Source organism: Physcomitrium patens, chromosome 5 (assembly GCF_059467195.1).
Source record: "Physcomitrium patens ecotype Gransden chromosome 5, ASM5946719v1, whole genome shotgun sequence".
NCBI classification, from domain to species: domain Eukaryota; kingdom Viridiplantae; phylum Streptophyta; class Bryopsida; order Funariales; family Funariaceae; genus Physcomitrium; species Physcomitrium patens.
Window position 1 is genome coordinate 12,184,174 of NC_143414.1, and position 25,627 is coordinate 12,209,800.

A 25,627-nucleotide genomic window follows, 5' to 3' on the forward strand; every position below is an offset into this window, starting at 1 on the left:
AAACTACACACGTGCCAGAAAGACATACAATCATACAAACTTCAACCGGAACCACAGCTGCCTCGGCAAGAATAATAAAAAATTCACACAAATGCTACCAGAAATGGACTCGTATGATCAATCCGCCATGAGAACAGCCAGAGCGCTCATCCAAACACTCAAAATACTCAGTTCAGATGCACCGCATATAAAATATCAAAACGAATAATCCAACGTTGCCAACTGTATCACTCATGCCCAAACCTCTTGTTTATATGCTACGGCCGTGCATCTCTTGTCACGTTCCCATTCACCACCTCATTCTCTGCCAGCCATTTTGCTACATCGCATCTCTCTGTTGCGTATTTCTCTCCGTCACACGTGGTTTCTTGTCGCGTATCCCTCGCAGCAAGCCCTATAACCACCCTCGGTGCTGTGGCTGGCCAGTGGGGGCCTTTTCGAGCATTGCGGCGTCGATGTTCATGTGAGATTCAAACGCTTCCTCGACACAGGGGAAGTCCTTCATCCCCTTCTGCCTCGACCCTTGTGCAGAATCCCACTGCGCAGCCAACGCTCTAATTGACCCCCCTCCCGGCCCTTTCAGAAACGCACACTACGCACCTCACCAAAACAAACCTCGTTTTCCACATCGTATAGACGCAGTCCAAGCTGCTACCATTCCGTTGTCTGTTCATCCGACCTACCGGTCTCAGCTGCCACCCCAGTAACCATTCGACGCCAAACCCCCTCGCGTCAAGCCTCCGTTCTCGAAGGCTCACCAGACCAATCCGACATTGCCACTGTCAACGAGGCCACGCTGCTCTCGAGCTGCCAGATTCAAAAAATTATGAGCCTGACAACCCGATGTTCGATTCAAAACCAAAAATGCCCCTTTGCGTTGTATCATTGAAAACACCCAGACTTCGTTGCGGCCACCCTGTCCCGCACACAGCCTCTTCGGCGTTCACGCCCGCCAATGGCGTGACACAATGGCACACCAGCTCCAAACCGGATTGAGAATCTTCACACATGATTCGGTACAGCAGGCGCCGGCACACATCCATGCCTCACAGTTCCACAACGACCATCAAAACGAAAAACGGTGCCCCCAAAAACATCCCACTCCTCGGCGCCGCCGAAAAGAGGGCTCACGACTCTGACAACCGTGTTCGCGCCAAACGCCGCAAACTGAGAACACGTCTCACATCCTCGCATCGGGCGATACGAAATCCCCGCCCAACACGAAGTCGTTCAAAGGTCCCCGCGCCCATCCTCGCCTGCCACTTGTGCGCCAAATCATTCAAACAAACACAATACGTATCATCCAACACTGCATTACCCATACCATAGCAAGGAATGCAACCAACACAACCACCAACAGTCCGGGAGGAACCACGCCGCATCTCATGCATCATGTGCGCATTCAGCCACCCCAATTCCCATCCAAACATCAGTCACCGCAACGCCACTCCACCCGATCCACAGGCCATCCACTGACAGCCACCACGCAACACCTTCGCTAAAGTTCTCACAACAAGGTTCGCATTTCAATTTTTTTTTGTTTTGTTTTTCCTCTTTCTTTTTCTGTAGCTGCGATTCCTGATGCCTTCGTTGATACACAATACTGAACCAAACCGACTCCCTCTCAAGAGCGATCAAATTTATGTATGCGGCACGCTCGACTATTCAGTTCGAATACCACAGCTGTCCCACATCTACCAGCTCCTGTCTCCAACAACATCCATTTCACTCCGCCCCAACTCACTCTCACTCTCCTAAGCCGTCCCCCTTTTCCTCTCCCGCCAGTTCTCCCCCCACACCCGTGCCTCCGCCACCGCTCGCTCGCGTTCTCGAGTCGGAGCCTGGGGCTTCAGCCCGTCCCTCCCCGTCCTCCCCGCGTATCCGGGGCTGTCCCGCCCTCCCCCCTCGTGCCTCTCCCACTCCTCCGAGTCCCTCTTCCTCCCCGATCCTGACTCCGACCCCCGCGACTCCTCCAGCACTCCGTTCGTCACCCGCGCTCGCGCCCCTCCCTCCTTCACCCGCAGGTCCGGAGACGCTGCCTGCGACCGCACCGACGGCGACCGTGGTCCTGCTTTCCCAGCTCTCTGCTCCTTCACCATCCGCTCCTCGATCGCGTTCGGACCCGGCGGCATCTTCTTCTCCTTCTCCCGCTTCTCTCGGGACGGTGTCGCCGGTGCGAACCGGCTCGACCCCAGCGGGTGCACCCCGGGGTCGTAGATCTGCGACGCCAGATAGCTCAGCGCTGTCACCACGTCCCCGATCAGAGGCCGCGTTGCCGCCTGCTCCTGCAAGCACATCGCCGCCACCGCCAGAGCTTGGTACAGCCCGCGCATTGGATACCGCCCCTGCAGCATCGGATCTGCCATCGACGGAAACTTCCTTCTGTCCTTGAACAGCGGCCGAGCCTGCACCACCAAGCCCCCAATCCACCGGCCTGTCAAGTTCTTCACTTCATCACACGCCATGCACGAACTCCATATCATCCCTCATTCACTCCACTCTCCCCCACCCCCGCAAGCTACCCCAACTCACAACTACGTCACTGACACCCTCTTCACTAAAACCACAAACCCCCGCATCTCCGGCCCCCATGCTACATTGCCACTCCCATTCTCATCGCTCTATTCAGCCCACCAACCCACACACATTCGCACGCACGCACACACACCAACACTGCATCCATGCTCCACCGATGTCCGCTTACCCACGCCACCAGGTTGTGCTCCCCGGCCGCCCGAGAATTATCGATCGCCTTCCGCCCCGTTATCAGCTCCAGCAACACCACGCCGAAGCTGTACACGTCCGACTTCAGCGTCAGCTGCCCCGTCATTGCGTACTCCGGGGCGCAGTACCCGTAAGTCCCCATCACCCGCGTCGATACGTGCGTCTTGTCCCCCACCGGACCCAGCTTCGCCAGACCGAAATCCGACAGCTTCGGATGGAACCCCTCGTCCAGCAATATGTTCGAACTCTTGAAGTCCCGATAAATTACAGGTGGGTTCGCCTTGTCGTGCAGGTACTCCAGACCCCGAGCTGCTCCCGCCGCGATCTTCATCCGAGTGTTCCAGTCCAGGCACTCTTTGTCCTGCGGCAGGTCTGCGACACCCACATAGCTACGTCAACCACAACTTCACCACCCTCCTCGCTCCTCCACCCTACCAACCCCCATTTCCCACTCCACTCATCTCGACCCTCCGCATTACCAACAGTCCTCCTCGCACGCCCCACTCACAACCCCTCTCCTTGTCGCGCACATCAACCACCCACACTGCACATGCCCCTTACCATGAAGATGATCTTCCAAGCACCCCAACGGCATGAACTCGTACACCAGCAGCCGCTGATCACCGTCGGCGCAGTATCCGATCAGGCTTACGAGATTCGGATGATGCAACAGACTCAGCATCAACACTTCTACCAGAAACTCTCGGTTCCCTTGCAGCCCGTTCCGATCCAGCTGCTTCACTGCCACCACCTGCAACCACCCACTCAACACCCCTCAGCCTCGTCCTCCGCCCAATTCATCTGCTGCTCGCCCTCTAATAGCCTCACCCACCCCATTCCGCACCATAATTTCAACCCCGAAAACCCTCACGCCACTCCGTTCCGCCCAGCATGCCCTTCTCTCCACTCACAAAACCACTTTTCTCCACTTGCCTGCCCGGTGTTCTCCAGACGCCCCTTGTACACGCGACCGAAGCCTCCCTCGCCCAACAAACACTCCGGTCTGAAATTCTTCGTCGCCGCAGCTAGCTCGCGGAACGTGAAAGTCTGAGCGGCGATGTGCGTGCTCCCTTCGCGCTGCGGCTCCTTCTTATCGAAAGACCCCTTCGCGTCGTATTTCTTCGAGTTACCTGACAGCCCCCAACAACCACACCGACACCAACCAAACTCCCCGCGTCAGATTCGCACCCACCACCGCGTCAATTGCGACATCCGACCCACGCACACAACCCAAATTAGGTCATACTCCCTCTCCTGGCCCACTCGTCCCTTCCGCTCGCACCTCACCAAACATAAACCAACACATCGCATCACTCCATTCCACCCTAGCAAGTCGCATGCCAGCTCCACCAACGGGATGCTGCCCTTTTTTCTCCCCCAAAACTAGCTCACCCCAGCCCCAACCACACCTGCCTCGTAAAACTCACGCTCTCGTTCCCCTAAGCCTCACGCATCCAATCACATTCGCTCCCACAGCCCACCCGCATCATCCATCCCCGCCATTCTTAGCGCCCCGTCCCGTCCACTCACAAGACCAACAGCTCTCACGTGACCGCACCCCAGATGTCACCAGCACCATAATCGAACCACCGCTCAATGCAGACCCCCTCCCCCCACCACCCAATCGCACTGCCACGCCAAACAAGATTCGCCCTACCCTAACCATAACCCACCAGGATCACGCTCCACCGCACCAGCATGCGCCCTGCCGACCAACATCCTACCGATTTCGCGCTCACACTCTCCTACCAGGCGCACGGACGCACATGACAGATGCACCACACGTACCTGAGGGAAGCTTGGAGATTTGCGCGACGGGGTTGGCAGCTGCCGATTGCCCATCACGGCTGCTGTTGTTGTCGTCCCTCTTCAGCGGCTTCCTCTCCTTCGGTTTAGAGTCGAAGCATGGGAAACAGCCCATCTCTGTACACGTCCTACGCCTGAAATGATAATCACAACACTTTCACGCCTCCCGCTCCTCCCTCCCCCGTCCCTACTCTAACACCCGCGCGTGGGCGTGCCCCGCATCTGGATGCCCACGCCAATAGCTCCACCGATTCTACCCAGCCTCCTCCTCACATGCATGTCCCGCATCCCCGCTCACGCGTCCTCCTCCCCGTCCTCCACCAACACCTCCGCCCCCACTTCGACTTCGCCCTCCACCTCAACGGTACTCGCTGTGCCGTCGCAGCTGCTTGGGCCAGAACAACCCTCCGCTCTCGTTATCATTGCCTAAAACCATCGCCAGATCCAGCTGCCTTCCGCCTCTTCCTCATTCACTCGCCCAACCTACCCAACTCACACCCTCCGGGGCCCTAAGACACACACGCGCGCAAAAACGAGCTCCGGCTCTCGGTAACGCCCATGGCACAGGCACGCATCCAGGATTCCCTCGCAACTCCAACCTCCATCTCCATCGCCTGCCTGCTCTGATCTCTCAATCGCCCCAAACCATCCTCCTACCTCTCCATCCAAACCAAGCAGCAATAATCGAGACTAGCTCCGTGCCGCGAGCGAGCCACTGAACCGAAGCTGCCAACGCGGTAAAAGTATAGCGCTCGGATTTCAGAATGCGCAGGGGTCCTACCACACTGTCTCCATGCTCGCTATGCTAAAACTAGAGCTAAAAGGGTTGGACGATGGCGCTGCGAGTCTCGCCCAATGCAACCCCAATCCCTCCCCTTCCCCTACCTGCCCGGTCTCAGTCCTCTCTGGGCTCCCTCGTGTGGCTGTGTATGCGTTTCAGGCACTTTCTTAGCACCTTCTCTTCCTAGTCGTGGGCCGGGCTGGGCCGGGTGACCGCCCCGTTTTCGCGGTTATCGCTGCCTTATATAGTTATAGTCAGTATTTGGCGAGGACACTTTTGGAATGAATCATGGTTTCCTTGTTCATTGTGGAATCACGCTGAAAGTGTGCATACTATAAACAGAAAATCAAACTTGCACCAATGAACACAAGCAATCTTCCAACGCTGTAACAAAAATTGCTCAGTGGTTCAAACGTTTGAACAGCGGTAGGGGTACGATAAGAAGGAGTGGAGTGTTCTACGGACTCGACTGATTAATGGTGGGTGTAGACGCCGGAGAGTTACGGGGGTAAGAGAGGGACCTAGTGTGATAGGGAACCACACGGGACACAGGCGTAAACGGGGAGCCCAGAGAGGACTGAGACCGGGCAGGTAGGGGAAGGGGAGGGATTGGGGTTGCATTGGGCGAGACTCGCAGCGCCATCGTCCAACCCTTTTAGCTCTAGTTTTAGCATAGCGAGCATGGAGACAGTGTGGTAGGACCCCTGCGCATTCTGAAATCCGAGCGCTATACTTTTACCGCGTTGGCAGCTTCGGTTCAGTGGCTCGCTCGCGGCACGGAGCTAGTCTCGATTATTGCTGCTTGGTTTGGATGGAGAGGTAGGAGGATGGTTTGGGGCGATTGAGAGATCAGAGCAGGCAGGCGATGGAGATGGAGGTTGGAGTTGCGAGGGAATCCTGGATGCGTGCCTGTGCCATGGGCGTTACCGAGAGCCGGAGCTCGTTTTTGCGCGCGTGTGTGTCTTAGGGCCCCGGAGGGTGTGAGTTGGGTAGGTTGGGCGAGTGAATGAGGAAGAGGCGGAAGGCAGCTGGATCTGGCGATGGTTTTAGGCAATGATAACGAGAGCGGAGGGTTGTTCTGGCCCAAGCAGCTGCGACGGCACAGCGAGTACCGTTGAGGTGGAGGGCGAAGTCGAAGTGGGGGCGGAGGTGTTGGTGGAGGACGGGGAGGAGGACGCGTGAGCGGGGATGCGGGACATGCATGTGAGGAGGAGGCTGGGTAGAATCGGTGGAGCTATTGGCGTGGGCATCCAGATGCGGGGCACGCCCACGCGCGGGTGTTAGAGTAGGGACGGGGGAGGGAGGAGCGGGAGGCGTGAAAGTGTTGTGATTATCATTTCAGGCGTAGGACGTGTACAGAGATGGGCTGTTTCCCATGCTTCGACTCTAAACCGAAGGAGAGGAAGCCGCTGAAGAGGGACGACAACAACAGCAGCCGTGATGGGCAATCGGCAGCTGCCAACCCCGTCGCGCAAATCTCCAAGCTTCCCTCAGGTACGTGTGGTGCATCTGTCATGTGCGTCCGTGCGCCTGGTAGGAGAGTGTGAGCGCGAAATCGGTAGGATGTTGGTCGGCAGGGCGCATGCTGGTGCGGTGGAGCGTGATCCTGGTGGGTTATGGTTAGGGTAGGGCGAATCTTGTTTGGCGTGGCAGTGCGATTGGGTGGTGGGGGGAGGGGGTCTGCATTGAGCGGTGGTTCGATTATGGTGCTGGTGACATCTGGGGTGCGGTCACGTGAGAGCTGTTGGTCTTGTGAGTGGACGGGACGGGGCGCTAAGAATGGCGGGGATGGATGATGCGGGTGGGCTGTGGGAGCGAATGTGATTGGATGCGTGAGGCTTAGGGGAACGAGAGCGTGAGTTTTACGAGGCAGGTGTGGTTGGGGCTGGGGTGAGCTAGTTTTGGGGGAGAAAAAAGGGCAGCATCCCGTTGGTGGAGCTGGCATGCGACTTGCTAGGGTGGAATGGAGTGATGCGATGTGTTGGTTTATGTTTGGTGAGGTGCGAGCGGAAGGGACGAGTGGGCCAGGAGAGGGAGTATGACCTAATTTGGGTTGTGTGCGTGGGTCGGATGTCGCAATTGACGCGGTGGTGGGTGCGAATCTGACGCGGGGAGTTTGGTTGGTGTCGGTGTGGTTGTTGGGGGCTGTCAGGTAACTCGAAGAAATACGACGCGAAGGGGTCTTTCGATAAGAAGGAGCCGCAGCGCGAAGGGAGCACGCACATCGCCGCTCAGACTTTCACGTTCCGCGAGCTAGCTGCGGCGACGAAGAATTTCAGACCGGAGTGTTTGTTGGGCGAGGGAGGCTTCGGTCGCGTGTACAAGGGGCGTCTGGAGAACACCGGGCAGGCAAGTGGAGAAAAGTGGTTTTGTGAGTGGAGAGAAGGGCATGCTGGGCGGAACGGAGTGGCGTGAGGGTTTTCGGGGTTGAAATTATGGTGCGGAATGGGGTGGGTGAGGCTATTAGAGGGCGAGCAGCAGATGAATTGGGCGGAGGACGAGGCTGAGGGGTGTTGAGTGGGTGGTTGCAGGTGGTGGCAGTGAAGCAGCTGGATCGGAACGGGCTGCAAGGGAACCGAGAGTTTCTGGTAGAAGTGTTGATGCTGAGTCTGTTGCATCATCCGAATCTCGTAAGCCTGATCGGATACTGCGCCGACGGTGATCAGCGGCTGCTGGTGTACGAGTTCATGCCGTTGGGGTGCTTGGAAGATCATCTTCATGGTAAGGGGCATGTGCAGTGTGGGTGGTTGATGTGCGCGACAAGGAGAGGGGTTGTGAGTGGGGCGTGCGAGGAGGACTGTTGGTAATGCGGAGGGTCGAGATGAGTGGAGTGGGAAATGGGGGTTGGTAGGGTGGAGGAGCGAGGAGGGTGGTGAAGTTGTGGTTGACGTAGCTATGTGGGTGTCGCAGACCTGCCGCAGGACAAAGAGTGCCTGGACTGGAACACTCGGATGAAGATCGCGGCGGGAGCAGCTCGGGGTCTGGAGTACCTGCACGACAAGGCGAACCCACCTGTAATTTATCGGGACTTCAAGAGTTCGAACATATTGCTGGACGAGGGGTTCCATCCGAAGCTGTCGGATTTCGGTCTGGCGAAGCTGGGTCCGGTGGGGGACAAGACGCACGTATCGACGCGGGTGATGGGGACTTACGGGTACTGCGCCCCGGAGTACGCAATGACGGGGCAGCTGACGCTGAAGTCGGACGTGTACAGCTTCGGCGTGGTGTTGCTGGAGCTGATAACGGGGCGGAAGGCGATCGATAATTCTCGGGCGGCCGGGGAGCACAACCTGGTGGCGTGGGTAAGCGGACATCGGTGGAGCATGGATGCAGTGTTGGTGTGTGTGCGTGCGTGCGAATGTGTGTGGGTTGGTGGGCTGAATAGAGCGATGAGAATGGGAGTGGCAATGTAGCATGGGGGCCGGAGATGCGGGGGTTTGTGGTTTTAGTGAAGAGGGTGTCAGTGACGTAGTTGTGAGTTGGGGTAGCTTGCGGGGGTGGGGGAGAGTGGAGTGAATGAGGGATGATATGGAGTTCGTGCATGGCGTGTGATGAAGTGAAGAACTTGACAGGCCGGTGGATTGGGGGCTTGGTGGTGCAGGCTCGGCCGCTGTTCAAGGACAGAAGGAAGTTTCCGTCGATGGCAGATCCGATGCTGCAGGGGCGGTATCCAATGCGCGGGCTGTACCAAGCTCTGGCGGTGGCGGCGATGTGCTTGCAGGAGCAGGCGGCAACGCGGCCTCTGATCGGGGACGTGGTGACAGCGCTGAGCTATCTGGCGTCGCAGATCTACGACCCCGGGGTGCACCCGCTGGGGTCGAGCCGGTTCGCACCGGCGACACCGTCCCGAGAGAAGCGGGAGAAGGAGAAGAAGATGCCGCCGGGTCCGAACGCGATCGAGGAGCGGATGGTGAAGGAGCAGAGAGCTGGGAAAGCAGGACCACGGTCGCCGTCGGTGCGGTCGCAGGCAGCGTCTCCGGACCTGCGGGTGAAGGAGGGAGGGGCGCGAGCGCGGGTGACGAACGGAGTGCTGGAGGAGTCGCGGGGGTCGGAGTCAGGATCGGGGAGGAAGAGGGACTCGGAGGAGTGGGAGAGGCACGAGGGGGGAGGGCGGGACAGCCCCGGATACGCGGGGAGGACGGGGAGGGACGGGCTGAAGCCCCAGGCTCCGACTCGAGAACGCGAGCGAGCGGTGGCGGAGGCACGGGTGTGGGGGGAGAACTGGCGGGAGAGGAAAAGGGGGACGGCTTAGGAGAGTGAGAGTGAGTTGGGGCGGAGTGAAATGGATGTTGTTGGAGACAGGAGCTGGTAGATGTGGGACAGCTGTGGTATTCGAACTGAATAGTCGAGCGTGCCGCATACATAAATTTGATCGCTCTTGAGAGGGAGTCGGTTTGGTTCAGTATTGTGTATCAACGAAGGCATCAGGAATCGCAGCTACAGAAAAAGAAAGAGGAAAAACAAAACAAAAAAAAATTGAAATGCGAACCTTGTTGTGAGAACTTTAGCGAAGGTGTTGCGTGGTGGCTGTCAGTGGATGGCCTGTGGATCGGGTGGAGTGGCGTTGCGGTGACTGATGTTTGGATGGGAATTGGGGTGGCTGAATGCGCACATGATGCATGAGATGCGGCGTGGTTCCTCCCGGACTGTTGGTGGTTGTGTTGGTTGCATTCCTTGCTATGGTATGGGTAATGCAGTGTTGGATGATACGTATTGTGTTTGTTTGAATGATTTGGCGCACAAGTGGCAGGCGAGGATGGGCGCGGGGACCTTTGAACGACTTCGTGTTGGGCGGGGATTTCGTATCGCCCGATGCGAGGATGTGAGACGTGTTCTCAGTTTGCGGCGTTTGGCGCGAACACGGTTGTCAGAGTCGTGAGCCCTCTTTTCGGCGGCGCCGAGGAGTGGGATGTTTTTGGGGGCACCGTTTTTCGTTTTGATGGTCGTTGTGGAACTGTGAGGCATGGATGTGTGCCGGCGCCTGCTGTACCGAATCATGTGTGAAGATTCTCAATCCGGTTTGGAGCTGGTGTGCCATTGTGTCACGCCATTGGCGGGCGTGAACGCCGAAGAGGCTGTGTGCGGGACAGGGTGGCCGCAACGAAGTCTGGGTGTTTTCAATGATACAACGCAAAGGGGCATTTTTGGTTTTGAATCGAACATCGGGTTGTCAGGCTCATAATTTTTTGAATCTGGCAGCTCGAGAGCAGCGTGGCCTCGTTGACAGTGGCAATGTCGGATTGGTCTGGTGAGCCTTCGAGAACGGAGGCTTGACGCGAGGGGGTTTGGCGTCGAATGGTTACTGGGGTGGCAGCTGAGACCGGTAGGTCGGATGAACAGACAACGGAATGGTAGCAGCTTGGACTGCGTCTATACGATGTGGAAAACGAGGTTTGTTTTGGTGAGGTGCGTAGTGTGCGTTTCTGAAAGGGCCGGGAGGGGGGTCAATTAGAGCGTTGGCTGCGCAGTGGGATTCTGCACAAGGGTCGAGGCAGAAGGGGATGAAGGACTTCCCCTGTGTCGAGGAAGCGTTTGAATCTCACATGAACATCGACGCCGCAATGCTCGAAAAGGCCCCCACTGGCCAGCCACAGCACCGAGGGTGGTTATAGGGCTTGCTGCGAGGGATACGCGACAAGAAACCACGTGTGACGGAGAGAAATACGCAACAGAGAGATGCGATGTAGCAAAATGGCTGGCAGAGAATGAGGTGGTGAATGGGAACGTGACAAGAGATGCACGGCCGTAGCATATAAACAAGAGGTTTGGGCATGAGTGATACAGTTGGCAACGTTGGATTATTCGTTTTGATATTTTATATGCGGTGCATCTGAACTGAGTATTTTGAGTGTTTGGATGAGCGCTCTGGCTGTTCTCATGGCGGATTGATCCATGGAGCCATGCTTTGGCGGTACTTGTTTATCTATTTTTGACTTCAGTTGAGATTGCCTATAATTTTTTGAATTTAGTATCTTTTCGACATCTCGCGCTCTCTTTATATGATTGTTTGAGGTTTGAGGCGTTTTTCTTTCGTGAATTACGCCTTGAATGGTATTTAATTTGAGTTGGGTTTGGATTTATGCATTTTTTTCCTCTGCATCCAATGTGGGTTCTCAGCGTTTTATAGTTGAAGGCATCATGTTGTGAATAAGTTTGTGCATAGATTGGTTGTACATGTAGAACATTCTACTCCCTGCCTATCATGCCACTGCCGCTATCCCTTTTCTTACGTAATTGGATTGCAATTAGAAAGTCGATAATCGTAATTAAGTCGATAATTATAATTTTAAATTGTATAGTCAAGTCTTCTATCACCTCACTTATTTATTTTTATTTTAATTATGAATGAGAGTTTTTGAACATCCAAATTTATTGATAATCTATTCATAGAAAAGTTTGGTGTCTTGCTTGGCATAGTTGGCTTTAACTAGTTGCTAGCACTGTGTATTTCAAGCACTGTGTATTTCATTCCACCAGTAGAATTAAGATGAACCTCTGTAATACAATCAATTCTCCATTTTTCGAAGGAAATTAAAGATAAGAATATATAAAGAGATATATAAAGAATATTTAAAGATAAGAATATATAAAGAGACAAATTGATCTTTAGGTCATTCTTTGCATATCATTGACATATATCATAGATTTTAGCATATTTATGCATATCTTGAAATAATATAGGCTTACAATAGATAATTCTAAGGATTTTTTAGTTAGTCAAGGCTCTTAAAAAGTGACCTCTGCATGCACTTTTGTAACATGCTGATAGAATGGTAGGAATTTCTTAACCCATTATACACCTTAATATCTTGTTGACTCCAGATCTATACAATTTGTTTCTAATTATGACAAAGTATCTACTATTGATTTTCACCTTCTTATGTCTTATTTTAAAAAGATGGAAAGAAAGAGCTTAGGTTGTCAAGAATTTGGTAATTAATTCATATCATGCAGTAGTAGTTTAAATAACAAACAAGCTTTTATCTATTAAGGTGTCATCAATTAGGGCATCATCAATATGTTCTAACAACCTAGATAAATGATTTTCTTGCTTGTGCATCTTTCTAGACTTGTATTCTATTGTATAATCAAACTCTTCTAGTAGAAGCATCTACCTTGCAAGTCTATCATTCAAATCTATCTTTTTAATAAGGTAATTGATTGCGATGTGGTTTACAAAAAGTATTACGATGTCGTGTTGTGACATGATTATATGGTGTAAATATGACTAAAAATGATTTTTTAATTAATACTCTATTATACTAGTTCAATAATAATTCAAAATATTTTAATAAGGCTTTTATGAAAGTCTCTTAGTCTATTTTCTTGTCTTAATAGCAAATAGATAAAAGTTAGTATTTTTACCTTTTAGGATATAGGAACTCTTTTACTGCCTTAGAAAGGCCATAAATTGATAAAATAAGGATAGAAGAAGTAAATGGTTGATATGGTTGATACTAGGGTCAAGTTGAAGGTAGGATTGGACTAAAAAAATCCTTAGGATAGGTTAGATTGATACCCGGGGGTCAACCATTTGTGAGACAGGGTCAAAATCAAACCTATGGTCACTAAAACAATCGCCTAGGGCAAATTAGGGGAGCATTTGAAGATCAAAGGTTAGGATTTGAGAGCTAGCTTTAAGCTCTTTCTAGAGGCATAAGGGTGGTTTTTGTGGCATTTTTGAAGACTTGGCAATTGTTGTTCAAAGTCAGGGTTTGCATTGGTGATTTGGGTTTTATATAATATAACTAGGGCTAGCAATTTTGGCTAGTTCATGCAATTGATGTAACATCTATGGTTCAAAATTTGAAACTATTTGGATTATTGAGTGTGCAAAGTGTTTACAATACTTTGTAATAATCTAACGGTGTAGTTTAGAGATATCTGATTTTTAGCACAAGAGGGTTTCAAAAGTTGGCAGTTTGGGATTGGATAGGGTTTCTATGATATCTAGAGATCTATTGGTCGTATCAAGGTGAAATTTGGCATGGTGTTGAAGGATTTGAAGATCAAGGTGTACACAAATTTTGAGTCAAAGTTAATAGTTGAAGAAGGATAAATCATTGCTAGAGATTTTTGCTTCACTTTTTAAGTTGGAAGCTGAGTGATATTAGTGTAATTTTTGGAGGTTTTCTCACAATCTATTTGTCAGATTGGGCTGAAAATTCTTGAACATATAGAAGACTTACATTGACAATTGCATGCAAAATTCTACATCAAGTTGAAGGTTAGATTAGAATTTATAGCTTGTTAAAGCTCACTAATTAGAATTGGAGCTTATAAGAAAAATCTAAATTGCTTAAATATGAAAGTAACAAGGTAATTGAGGTTTATGTGTGATTGAGGCTACTAAGAAAAGTGATTTTTAGCACTTTTGAATCAAAATTTGAATTATTCTTCTCATATGAGTGAAACCTATTAGGATTTTTTGGATGTTTGTGAAATACAACCTCACCTTTTATAGCTAGGTGTCTGGTGCATTCCCAAGTAAGATAACACATAATGCAACAACAAAGTTTAGGAGAAGAAAGTGTTTAAACTTCTTGATAGAGAAAATCCTAGTATGGCATTCTTGTTCTATGGTAGTGTAATTCCTTTCCACCAGATTTAATTATCTATTATTAAAGGTAATGGAATAGTCTTTGCTTTTCTTTCTACTTGCTTGATACAATGTGCTTCATATTGCCACCAATAAAGCATCATAGAGCTCTTGGAAGGATAATGACGAATTGGATGGTTGTAATGTAGGGAAGGTACTAAGTTTTCTTTTAAGGATATCAAATGCATTTTGATATTTTTTTCCTCTCTCAAATTTCACCTCTTTTTGTATTAGACAAATAATAGACATGAAAAGTATAGCATAGTCTTGTATGACTTCTTTATACCATTCAATGTGTCCTAAGATTCTTTGCACTTTTTTTACTATTGAAAGAAAACTTAATTCAAAAATTACATTGATTTTCTCTTGGTTGAGTTTCCTATCTTTTTTTGATATTACACATCCTAGTAAGACTCTCTTTTTAACTGCTAAGAATATTTTGTTAGGATTCAAAACTATCCTAGCATTTTTATACCTTTGAAGACTAGCCCTTATACAATCATGATGTGATGTCTTAGAGGACTGGATGCTAAAATCATCAATGAACATTGTCATTGATTTATATAATAGATGTGAGAAGGTATATGACATTGTTCTTTGAAATGTCATAGGAGTATTACAAAATTCAAAAGACGTGACTACATAAATGAAGGTGCCTCAATATATAGTGAAGATTGTTTTATGGTCATCTTTTGGAGGTATAGAGTTTTGATTGTAACATAAATATCCATCCATAAATGTATATAATTTGTACCTAGCTATTTCTACTAGGATGGTATTTATAAATGGGAGGAAAAAATAAACTTTTTGAGTGTACTTGTTAAGCTTCTTATAGTTAATATACACTGAAAGTTTTCCATTCTTCTTTTTAATTAATCTCATTGGTGAAATCTAATCCATAATTTCTATAGATTGAATAAATTAAGCTTAAAAGATTTTTTTAAATTATGCCTTAATAAATAATTAAAAATTAGGATTCATTCTTTTTACTTTTTGTTTCATAGGAATTAAATTGAGAAAGAAATAGATTCTATGTTGGATGACTTTTCGAGATATGAGCTTAAGATTATTATAAGATCAAGCAAATACATCCCTATATTCCATAATTAATGACTTATAACTTGTCAATTGAATCTCTACTTTGATGAATTTTTGATCTTCAATTTCTAAAGGTATATCCATCAATTTGTAATCAAGGTTGTACACATGAGATTATTTTATGGGACCTCTATATCAATCATTCAGAATTCGTAGATAAATAGCCATATCATTTCTTACCATAAGACTACTAATAGTTTGTTTAAATTATAAGTGAAATAGGATCAATCTATTTTGAGAGTCTAATACTCTTTTAATCCACAATTACATAAAATTTCATCACAAAGTAGGAAAAAATGGACCAAAACAAAATTGAATAGAACTAAACAAAATAGGACACAAAAGACAAAACTATGCAAATAAAAATAGAATAAAATGGAGTTGAATAGAAAGATGTAAAATCAAACTTTACTAAGAAAGAAGGTCAAAAGCCATTCTTGATTAGATGCCTAGAAGGCTCTCGCCAATCCTATTTATACTTTATTTTATTATTCAAGACTTTCTAAAATATTCTTAGATGATAGATCCTACTTAGATAATCACCTTAAATTCCTTCTTGAATGTTTTATAGTGAGCCCTACCTAGATAATTGTCCTAAGCTCTTTCTAGAATGTTCCATATTAGATCCTACATGGTCCACTAACCTAGCCCCAATTCTAAAAACTTTCATAATTTCTCAAGTATGGTTCTAACTATCTATTCTTATGTGCCAATAATACAAATATCTTATACATATCTTGTTATAATTAATCCTCTTTGACTAATATAAAATGTCTTTGTTTTGCTTTTGATGGTATTTCCAAATTATCTCTTGGTAATAGATGAGGTTTTGTGCAGGTTTCCATATTGTATCATAGATAGGATAACCTTTCTAGAGAACTTTGTATTGAAGTTGTGGATGTCCACTACCACAGCAAAGGTAACAATGCTCCAAAATGCTATCTACTTCATATTTTTCTTGGTCATCAATTACAATAGGTCGTAGTAGTTGGTATCAATTTGAAAAATACTTTGGGTTGGTAAAAATTCCTTCAGTTACAAAATATGAAAGATTGGATAGACTTGAATATGTGACAAAAGCTTAAAATAGTATATGACATCAAAAATCATTGTAGAAATGTAAAAAGGTCCAAGCCACAGAGGTGCTAATTTACGGATTTGGATTGATGTAGCAAGTGGCAAGTTGGCATTAGAGAGCAATACTTGATCACTCTCTTAGAAGATCTTGTATTGTTGATGGCTATCCGCATACTGCTTTTATCAATTTTGTGCAGTAAAGAGGTAGTGCCATGCCTCTTGTAAGGTCGTTGTAAGACATTGTATAAACTCCACCATTTCTAAATTGTTGGTGATGATGGGATAATATAGAGTTGTTGGTATAGTTTGATGTTGATTGGTGTTAAGAAAAAATAGTGAATGATTGGTACTTATTTGAATACTATCATTGTAAGCAAATTTCAAAGGCATCAAGTATTTATCTCAATCATTATGATGAACTATCACAAATACCTACAGCATATTCTCTAAAGTATGATTTATATGCTTTATTTGTCCATCTGTATGGGGATTGAAGGTTGTAGGTATAGCAAATTATGTATCAAGTAGCTTGAATAAAGCTTATCAAAAGCTTTCCATGAAACATAGATTCCGATTTGAAATAATGACATGCAGTAATCTACGGTGATAAAAGACAATAGTAAAGAAGATCCATGAAAATATTAGGGTATCAATATTTGAGCACAATATGGTCAAGTGAAGTTGCTTCAAGAGTTGATCTACATAGACAAAAATCGCAGTGTGTGAGCTAAAATAAACCTCTACTAATTGGAAGTTTATTCTAACTCATAATAAGTAAATTAACTATATGAATTTAAAATAAAGTTATTATTTAAATTCTAATCCACTTATTTCTTATTCTTCTTAAAACACCAAGTTATTAATCAAATCCTCTAATATTACTACATTTATAATGATAATTCACTCTTTAATTTCATGCAAAATAATTCTTTCTTTTACTTCTAATTAGATAATTTGGTTTAATTTTTTTTTTTTTTTTTTTTTTTTTTTTTTTATTATGTATTATTATTATATTATTTTATCATTTTTTAAAATATGTAATTTTTTATTTTTTAAATAATTGATGGTAAAAGAGAGAAGATTAACAATTAAAAATAATTTAAATCACAACAAGTACTACCCATGATACAAAACCAATGCTTATATATTCCTAAAGTTCACAATGATATCTGAGATCAAGAAAGAAGCAAAAAAATAAGATTAGAATTAAGGTTGAGACCACACTTTGGTATGGCTTTGCCCTCATGAAAAGAAAAAAAGAAGGGTGCTTGGAAAATCAAACCACTCTTATACAATTGAGTGGTGGCTTGTAGAAGGGCGGCCACATCTCCACCCTTGATCTCTAAGATCTTTAATATAGATCTACGGCCTTCCTTCATCCAAGAGCTAATTTCATGACTAAGGCTGATGGCTCTTGTAAGTGAAAAAAAAATACTTTTTGATAAATCTAACTTAACCATTGTATTTATAATACCTTTTTATGCTAAGATTGACTACTCATATGCATCAATCTATGCTCCTTTGCAACTTTTATGAAGGTTTTTTTTACTTATAAGGATTTAGGCAATATTTGTAAAATTCTTAAAATGAGAATTTTATTTTTTTTCTTGTACTTTGAAGGAAAGGGTGCTGATCTTGTTTTCTTCACTCTACATGATGCATTTGATGCCTCCATTGCATTTGAAAGGCTTCTATAAATTAGAAGAATCACTTTGTCGCTTGTATTTGTTGAATTTGGAAAAAATCTTCAAATCCATCATAATTAAATCTCACTAGAATTTCTTTTTTCTTTTTTGACACCAAGACTAGTTGCTTTGTAATTCTTCTACTACTAGCCAACTAGAAAAATATAGTCTTTATAGTTTTTTCTTACTAAACTCTATCCTAAATTGCATATCCGCTATTAGTAATCTATTTTCTATTTTTTCTTAAAATTCTAATATTAACTCATAAAATTTATGTTTTAAGCACAATAAGTATTTTTTTTATATTAAATATCAAAGTGAGTCAATTTAATGGCTCATACAATGTAGTTATGAAGCATCTATGGCAAATACGTAATGAGATCCATTGTCATCTGTTTCAAATGTGTTGTAGGTAGTAGAATTGAATGCAATAGTCTAAGACACGCTGCATTGTGTGCTAAGATCTCTAAGAGTTTGTTCAATATTTTTTGCAGCTCTTCAAGTTCATTTGGTGCAAGATAATAAATTGGCCAACTTATTGATTTGGCTCTAAGCAATAGTTTTGTTTGAAAAGAGGCACCTCAATTAGGAAGCATGCTACTTGGTAGGTTGGTTGAGAAGACATTTTAATATTCTCGTATAAGTTACTCTACCCGTTTTACTTCTTTGGTTGTCTTTCCTACTATTGATGCAAGATTTGGAACCACCATATACACTAGTTGTTTATGCTATATTTTCTTCTTCATAAAGGTCATTCCTACAAATAAGTATTTAGTTACAAATTATTTTTTTTCTTCACTTGATGTGGAGGTACAAAGAATCACCTTGCATCCATCATCTTTGAAAGAGATTATCTTTGTTAATTAATCAACTTGCTTATTTTCCACCTCAACTATGGCATACTAAAGATAATATCATATCTTAGCTTCATTACCTTAAACCTCTCTTTTAGGATGTAGGTGTCAGTCAACCTCAAGGTTTTTTCTTCACATGTTTTACTTAATATATTTTCTTGATCATTTGCAAAATATATACTCCCTCTTTTGATTACCTTAGTTTTAATTCTAAGTCAATTTACAATTTTTGTCAAGATATAATTTTCAATAGAGCCACAATCTACTTAGTAGTTCGATTAAATGCACAAGTCGATCTTTTTTATAGTTGTTTAAGGCTATGCCATTTTTTTCTAAGAAATAATAGCTATTTCTAATACTAGCTTTGACTACCTTTATGAGGAAGCTTTATTTCCCTATTCTATTTCATTATCAACTTGGTGAGACTTGAGACTATGAATCCACCTTGTTTTGTTGATGATTAAATTTTGATATTTTGGATAACCTCTGATCTCATGGCCTAGCTCCAAAAAATAGAAATACAGCCCCTTTAGCACTAATATTTATTATCTTTGTAGTATCAATGATCTTTGTAGGATATTAATCTCGATTAGCATTGATTGTTGTGCCATAGTATTAGATAGTAGCATAGAACTTTGTGCTATAGGTTGTGCTCTATAATTTTTGACATTTATAGCATCAATTCTCTCTACAATTCTAATTATCCCTTCAAATATTTGTAGATCTTGTAGTTCCACCTTTCACTAAACCCAAGATTTCAAACCTTGTAGAAATTGATCCATCATCTCTGCATCTAAAAAATTACTAATTTAAAGATATAAGGAGTTAAAGAAGGAGATATAATCTTACACCAACCTAGATTGTATAAGATTTGTCAATTGATTACATACTATCTTCTCTGCAATAATAGATCAAAATTGATTCCTAAACTTAGTTTCAAACTCCTCTCAATTATAAAATTCAGCTTAAGTTCTATAGCTTTGAACTCAATATTGCTACCAAATGGCTGCTACATCTTTCAAATAGCTGGTTGCATACATAATTCCTCTAGTAGTATTTACTCCAAATAGTTAGAGGTATTTTCACATATTGAAGAGCTATTAACATACATCTTCTTGTCTTGAAGTTCCAAAGTATGATTAGGCTTATTCAATTTTAAGCTAGTAAATGTCAACTTCATTGTCCTAGAGGCTTTTATTTACCCTTGCAAAGTAGCTATTTAGCCTAAGAGGTATTGTATTTGAGCCCTCATCTAGGATTGCTTCGCCATATCTCCCATGTTGAAATTTCCTTGTTGGACTCTACTATTATAATGCCTTTTCACCTTTCAATTGACTTTTTGAGAATAGCTCATGATAGCCTCAATATAATATCTAATATAACCACAATAATTGATCTCAAATTAAATGATGGCTATTGATATATTACCAAAGAATAATTTAACATTCACTTTGATATGAATGAAACAAGACTAATCTATCTTCAAAGTCTAAGATCATTTTAATCCACAGCCACATAAAAACTTATTATAAAGTAGGACAAATAGACCAAAATAAAATTGAGTAGAACTAAATAGAATAGGACACAAAAGACAAAACCATATAAATGGAAATAGAGCAAAATAAAATTAAATAAAAAGGTACAAAACAAAACTTTACTAAGAAAGAAGGTCCAAAGCCATAGTTGATTAAATGTCCAAAAAGCCCTAATCAGTCCTATTTATACTTTGTTTTACCACCTTGGACTTTCTAAAATGTTTCTAAATGATGGACTCCACTTAAATAATTGTCCTAAATTTCTTCTAGAAGATTCTACAGTGGAGCCTACTAAGATAACCATCTTAAGCTATTTCTAGAATGTTCTACAATAGATCCTACATAGTCCACTAATATAGCCCTAATTCTTAAAACTTCCATAACTTCTCAATCATGGTTCCAACTATCTATTCCTATATGTCAATAATATAAATATCTTATCTATATCTTGTTATAATAGGGATAGATTAAGGTCAACATCTTCAATTATGTCTTTTAATTCTTAACTTTAAGTACCATCAAAGTTTATCTCAAAGACATCTTCAATCTTTATGTCATCTACTAACGTTGCTAAATCTACTTCTACTTTATTATTTTGTTAAGTGACAAAATCTTCTATGAAATTGACAATCACTTTATTTTATATTTAAAGTAAGATATTTTATTAACTATTGAGTGAATTCCCTATCAATCTTCTAATTATATAATTCGGAGCCTATATAACTTAGTGGAATAGATTTGATTATATTAGATTGAATCAATTCATTCTTTTCTAAATCAAAAAATCTCACCTTCTTTTTCAACTCTTATTTGGATTGAAGAATTTATGTTTCATCTTTAAAAGAATTGGTAGAGGATTTTTTTAATGCTAATCTTTGGAGTTAAATGAGGATTTTTATTAAATTTTTTAGAAGGCTATAAATGATATAGAGTTTTTTACCATTCTAATTAATTTTTTCCTTACTTGCCCTTAATTAAGATCTATTTATTACAAATGAATAAGATTTCTTATTTAGATGCATGTGAATAATGTGAAAAGTGAAAGAATACTCTTCACCACTAGTTGTTATTCTACATCCACTAATTTGGCCTAAGGAGGTGACTTGGCTTTAATTAGCCATATTAATTACATAAGAAAAAATATTAGTGATACTAAGGTCCAAATTTTTCATATTTCTTATAGGCATTATAATTAATTCACTATTCCTCTAATAATTGAACAATGGTTATATTAATCTTAATTTTATTCAATTTTTTCTAAAAATCATAAGATTTACTTTAATCTTTAATTTTCAAAAAGAATAATGTACTATATTTTTATTCAAGGATCTTAGGACCTTTTTACTCTTTTATAGAAAGAAATATTTTTACAAAATTTTAATTTTTATTTTTACTATTTTAAATCTCTGAAAGAAGTTGGATTTAAAATTTGGGAGAAATATTTTTGACTTCTCTACATTATCCATTGCCTTTCTTATGGCTTTGTTTAAATCAAAGAAGTCAAGAAATTGCTTTAAGCTATTCTCTCTTTTTATTAAGGTAGGAGAGAGAGAGGACTAGTATATTTAGATCTTATCATAACTGCTAGGTTGGCATATTACAAAGTTTCTTATTTTCACTAGGAACTTCTTCAAGGAAGATGTAATTTGTTTAAAAAGATGAAAACTAGTCTCTAATAAGTTGAAAACCTTATTCTTTGGTTGGTATTTCTAAATACCTTATATCTTATAATTTATTTTCTTTGTTTTATTGGCCATATTGAAATTTGCCACTATTTAATGAAATAAATCTTCTTTGTGTATTTAAACCTAAAGGATGATGTTGGATTTGATGATGACTATTATAATCATAAAATAGGTAAAGAGGTCTTAAGTTATTATTCAAATTTGATATTCTTGCCCCCTTCAAATAATTTTGGAGTAATTATTGATAATTTTGTTGTAAATTTTTTTTAAAAGATATCTTTTTAGATTATCTATACACATCCATAGGATGATTTCTCTCATATTTTTTACATACTACTCCATTTTCTATCCAAAAACTATATTTTAGTTGGTTTTTTTTTGCAAAGGTGGTACATCTTTAGTCATTGTCATTGTTGGTTCTTAAAGCCTTGGATAGGATTCTTTTAAGGTTAGAATTGGAAATTAGAACCCACTATATTTTGGTTCCTATAAGGTAGAACATACAATTACAACCCTCCCTAATTTTGTTGGGAATTTTATTGGTTTGAGTAAAATCGAGTTGTATGGCCTAATTGGTTGCTTTTAGTACATCAAAGCTCTAAAGTGTGCCTATTGGATTCTATGAGAGATGGGACTTGGTTTAGATTTTGATGTTTCAATTAAAATAATCATCTATTCTTGTATAGCCTTTATTTCTTGGACAAGTTTATTTTAAAATCTCCATTGGTTTTGAAGGATTTTATTCTTAAATTCTTCCTTCTATCTATTTTTATCCTCTAGATATATCAATTCATGAAGAATGAAAGATATTATAACCTCTATGGATATTGGATAGTAGTTTATGAACTAAAACTAAGTTTCTACAGTTTCATTCAAAAGTCCTTGTAAATTCTTTATATTTTGAACATGTATAGGGATGAAACTAGAAATTCTATAATCTTCTTTCTTCTACATTTATTATTATTATTTATCAATATTTCTAACTATCTAAGCAATTATTTTAGTCTCTTTTAAATTATTTGGTCTTCTCTTAAGGATCTTCTAAATTATTATTTTTTTTTATTAAATCCTTGAATAAAAGAGAGAATAAAGGTATCACATATGAGAAGATTTCTTACAAATCAGGTTACTATAAGCACAAATTGCTGAATAAATTTTATGATTTCTTCCCTTTTTTTCTTATCTCAAAGAAAAAAGGGCCGTTGTTATATTGTAAATTATTATAATATGTAAACATTAACTAAAACATATAATATATTTATAAGTGTTAAAATCAATCAGAGTAGTTAGTAGGTTAATTTAAAGAAAGTTGATGTAAGAAAATTTATTTTGAGATTTACCTATGTTATTTATGGTGTTAAAATTATATAAGATTTAGATATTTAATATAAAATTTAAGAAAAAGATTGGAGCTCAAAGATAATGATCCAAATATCTAAGAAACTTATTTGGAAAAATGAAAGCAAAGTATAGATGGATGAAGGTAAAAAATAAAAATCTTCATCCCTATTAGTTAAAAGCCATGCCCAATAGGCATTCAGCATGTTGACTGCGACCATAACAAGGATTTTGGCAATTTTAGATGGGGCATTTAAGAATCAAAAGAAAAGGTTGTAAGTTTTAGGATTTGGACTACAATTTGTGTACAAATTTTAAAGGATTTGGAATTACAATGATGAAGTTATAGCCATTTGAAGTTAAGGTGTCTTTTTAAGATACACTATTGCTCTTTTGAGGATAAAAGGAGTTTTACGACAGATTTTGGAAAACAAGAGGTACAATTGTAAGAATGATTTTAAGATCTATATCTTTTGTAAAAGAATTTTTGTATTTGGAGTTTGTATGAAGATGTTATAGAGCATTGAAGACAATACATGTAATTCAAAGGAAGTAAGTAAGTCATTTTATTAGTAGTAATGGTTGGAGCCATATTTTAAATTTATAGATGAAATTTAGACTCAAAATTTCAAAAAGTATGTATTATTAGGTTGAAAAGCTATAAATCAAAATTTTATGGTATTTGAATACTTAATTTGTAAGATATGAAGAAAATTACATATACACATATATATATATGTATATATATATATATATATATATATATATATAAGGATTTGAAGCTATTTTTAGGATTTTGGTGATATCTAAAGATCTATAATGAATTTGTAGTTGAAATTTGTTGTGATAGTTGTTAAAAATATATCATTACTTCATGTAAAATTTTAATTTTTTTGGATAATCTAATCGTGAGATATCAGTTGTTGAAGTTTGGAAAAATTTGCATTAAGAATATACAAGGTTTTATAATATTTTTATCAATCTTTGGTACTTAAGGCTTATGTATAAATGTAATTGCACCTATATGGAAAATTTTATGTATAAAATTGATATGTTTTTATCTTGAGATCTTGTTGAGCAATTAGTAATAGCCAAAAGCCTAGTACTTTCTTAAGACAAATTCTTTCTTTATCAACACTATATATGTATCACTCAATAACTTCTAATTTAATGATTTAATTGGATTAAAAATTCTCTATAAGTTTATTTATATCTTTGACTACTTCCATATAAAAATCAACCATAAATTTAATACAAGTCTTTGGATATTGCCTAATTACTAGCTTGTACTAAATATGTCAATTACTAAGTATTTACATACTATTTTTATTATATCTCAAAAATTTGAAAAAAAAAGTTTGGATATAATTAAGTAGGATAAATTATAAAAGAGAAGATTCACTTAAGTATTAAGAATAGAGTACAATTATAATGATAGATGAAACGATTGTAGATTAAAATTAAATTAAGTAAGGATAATAGTGTCATATTGATAAAATAGTGAAGAAAAGAATAATTGATAGAAAATATGTTATTTGGACCTTTAGAATTAAAAAAATATACTAAAAATAAATAAATAATAGACATACTATTTTAAAGCAAGAATAGAGTAAAAAACTTTTAGAAGGGATCCTAATAATTTCTCATATGAATGTGTTAGGGACTTTAAAAAAAAAATCCATAAATCAGCGACCTACTTTGTCAAATCCATATGTGCTGCATATATTCCAGTCTAAAAAATGATTTTAGACTAAGCATATTGTATTAACCATATTATGTGGACAAGATCAAGAATGCCAAAATTTGAATGCTGCAAAATTAATGAAGACAACATAAGAAAGTGGTGCAGTTAGAGTTAATGGGGGTGATCTTGTCTGAGATGTGAATATTGCTTAGAGAGTTTGTGCTTAATGAGAAGTTGAGATTGCTAGGTAGAGTAGCAATTTGGATCAAGGTTGCATAGGAGATTAGATTAAAATCTAATTTTATAAGATTAGTGGAAGACTCCAAGTAAAATAAAGAAGGGTTACAGCATGAAGAGGTTTTTGGTTGTAGAACATAAAAATAGATTTAGATCAATAGCAAAGATTGCTAATCAAAAGAAAGAGGAGGTATAGATTCTTTAAGAGCTTGAACTAATTGAAAGAAAGGCAACGGTAGTACTGCATTGAGTTAATTTTGACGGATCTAAGCTACATGGCCATTTAAAAAGAGGCGGCAAAGTGAAGGCATTCCTACTAGAGGAGATTAGAGCGATAGTGTTGTAGAGACATGGAGGCAATCTGGTAGTAATGAAGGTAGGACTTGGCTTGGGAATTGATGACTATAGTAGATTGGCCATAATTTGTCATATTATTATGAAGTGATAGTTGATTTCTAGTAAAAGTTAGACAACAAGTTTGAAAGAGTTCTTATGCATATTTTTTGGTGTGATAGTAGGCAATT

At 41.2% G+C, this 25,627-nt stretch overlaps 2 protein-coding genes across 2 annotated transcripts; one reads left to right on the top strand and one right to left on the bottom strand.

The window, feature by feature from the left end:
* Positions 1-171: 171 nt before the first annotated feature.
* Positions 172-5,126, bottom strand: LOC112282882 (putative serine/threonine-protein kinase PBL7). Its single transcript, XM_024521016.3, has 5 exons — positions 4,513-5,126; positions 3,658-3,854; positions 3,286-3,475; positions 2,705-3,096; positions 172-2,405 (listed from the first exon to the last, which is right to left on the bottom strand). The coding sequence occupies exons 1-5, from the start codon at positions 4,643-4,645 to the stop codon at positions 1,755-1,757; spliced, it is 1,563 nt and encodes a 520-aa protein (XP_024376784.1). The 5' UTR covers positions 4,646-5,126; the 3' UTR covers positions 172-1,754.
* A 1,065-nt stretch (positions 5,127-6,191) lies between these two features.
* Positions 6,192-11,293, top strand: LOC149989284 (putative serine/threonine-protein kinase PBL7). The gene is made up of 5 exons (XM_090250535.1): positions 6,192-6,805; positions 7,464-7,660; positions 7,843-8,032; positions 8,222-8,613; positions 8,913-11,293. Exons 1-5 carry the CDS (start codon positions 6,673-6,675, stop codon positions 9,561-9,563), a joined length of 1,563 nt encoding a protein of 520 aa, XP_090106661.1. The 5' UTR covers positions 6,192-6,672; the 3' UTR covers positions 9,564-11,293.
* Positions 11,294-25,627: the final 14,334 nt, after the last annotated feature.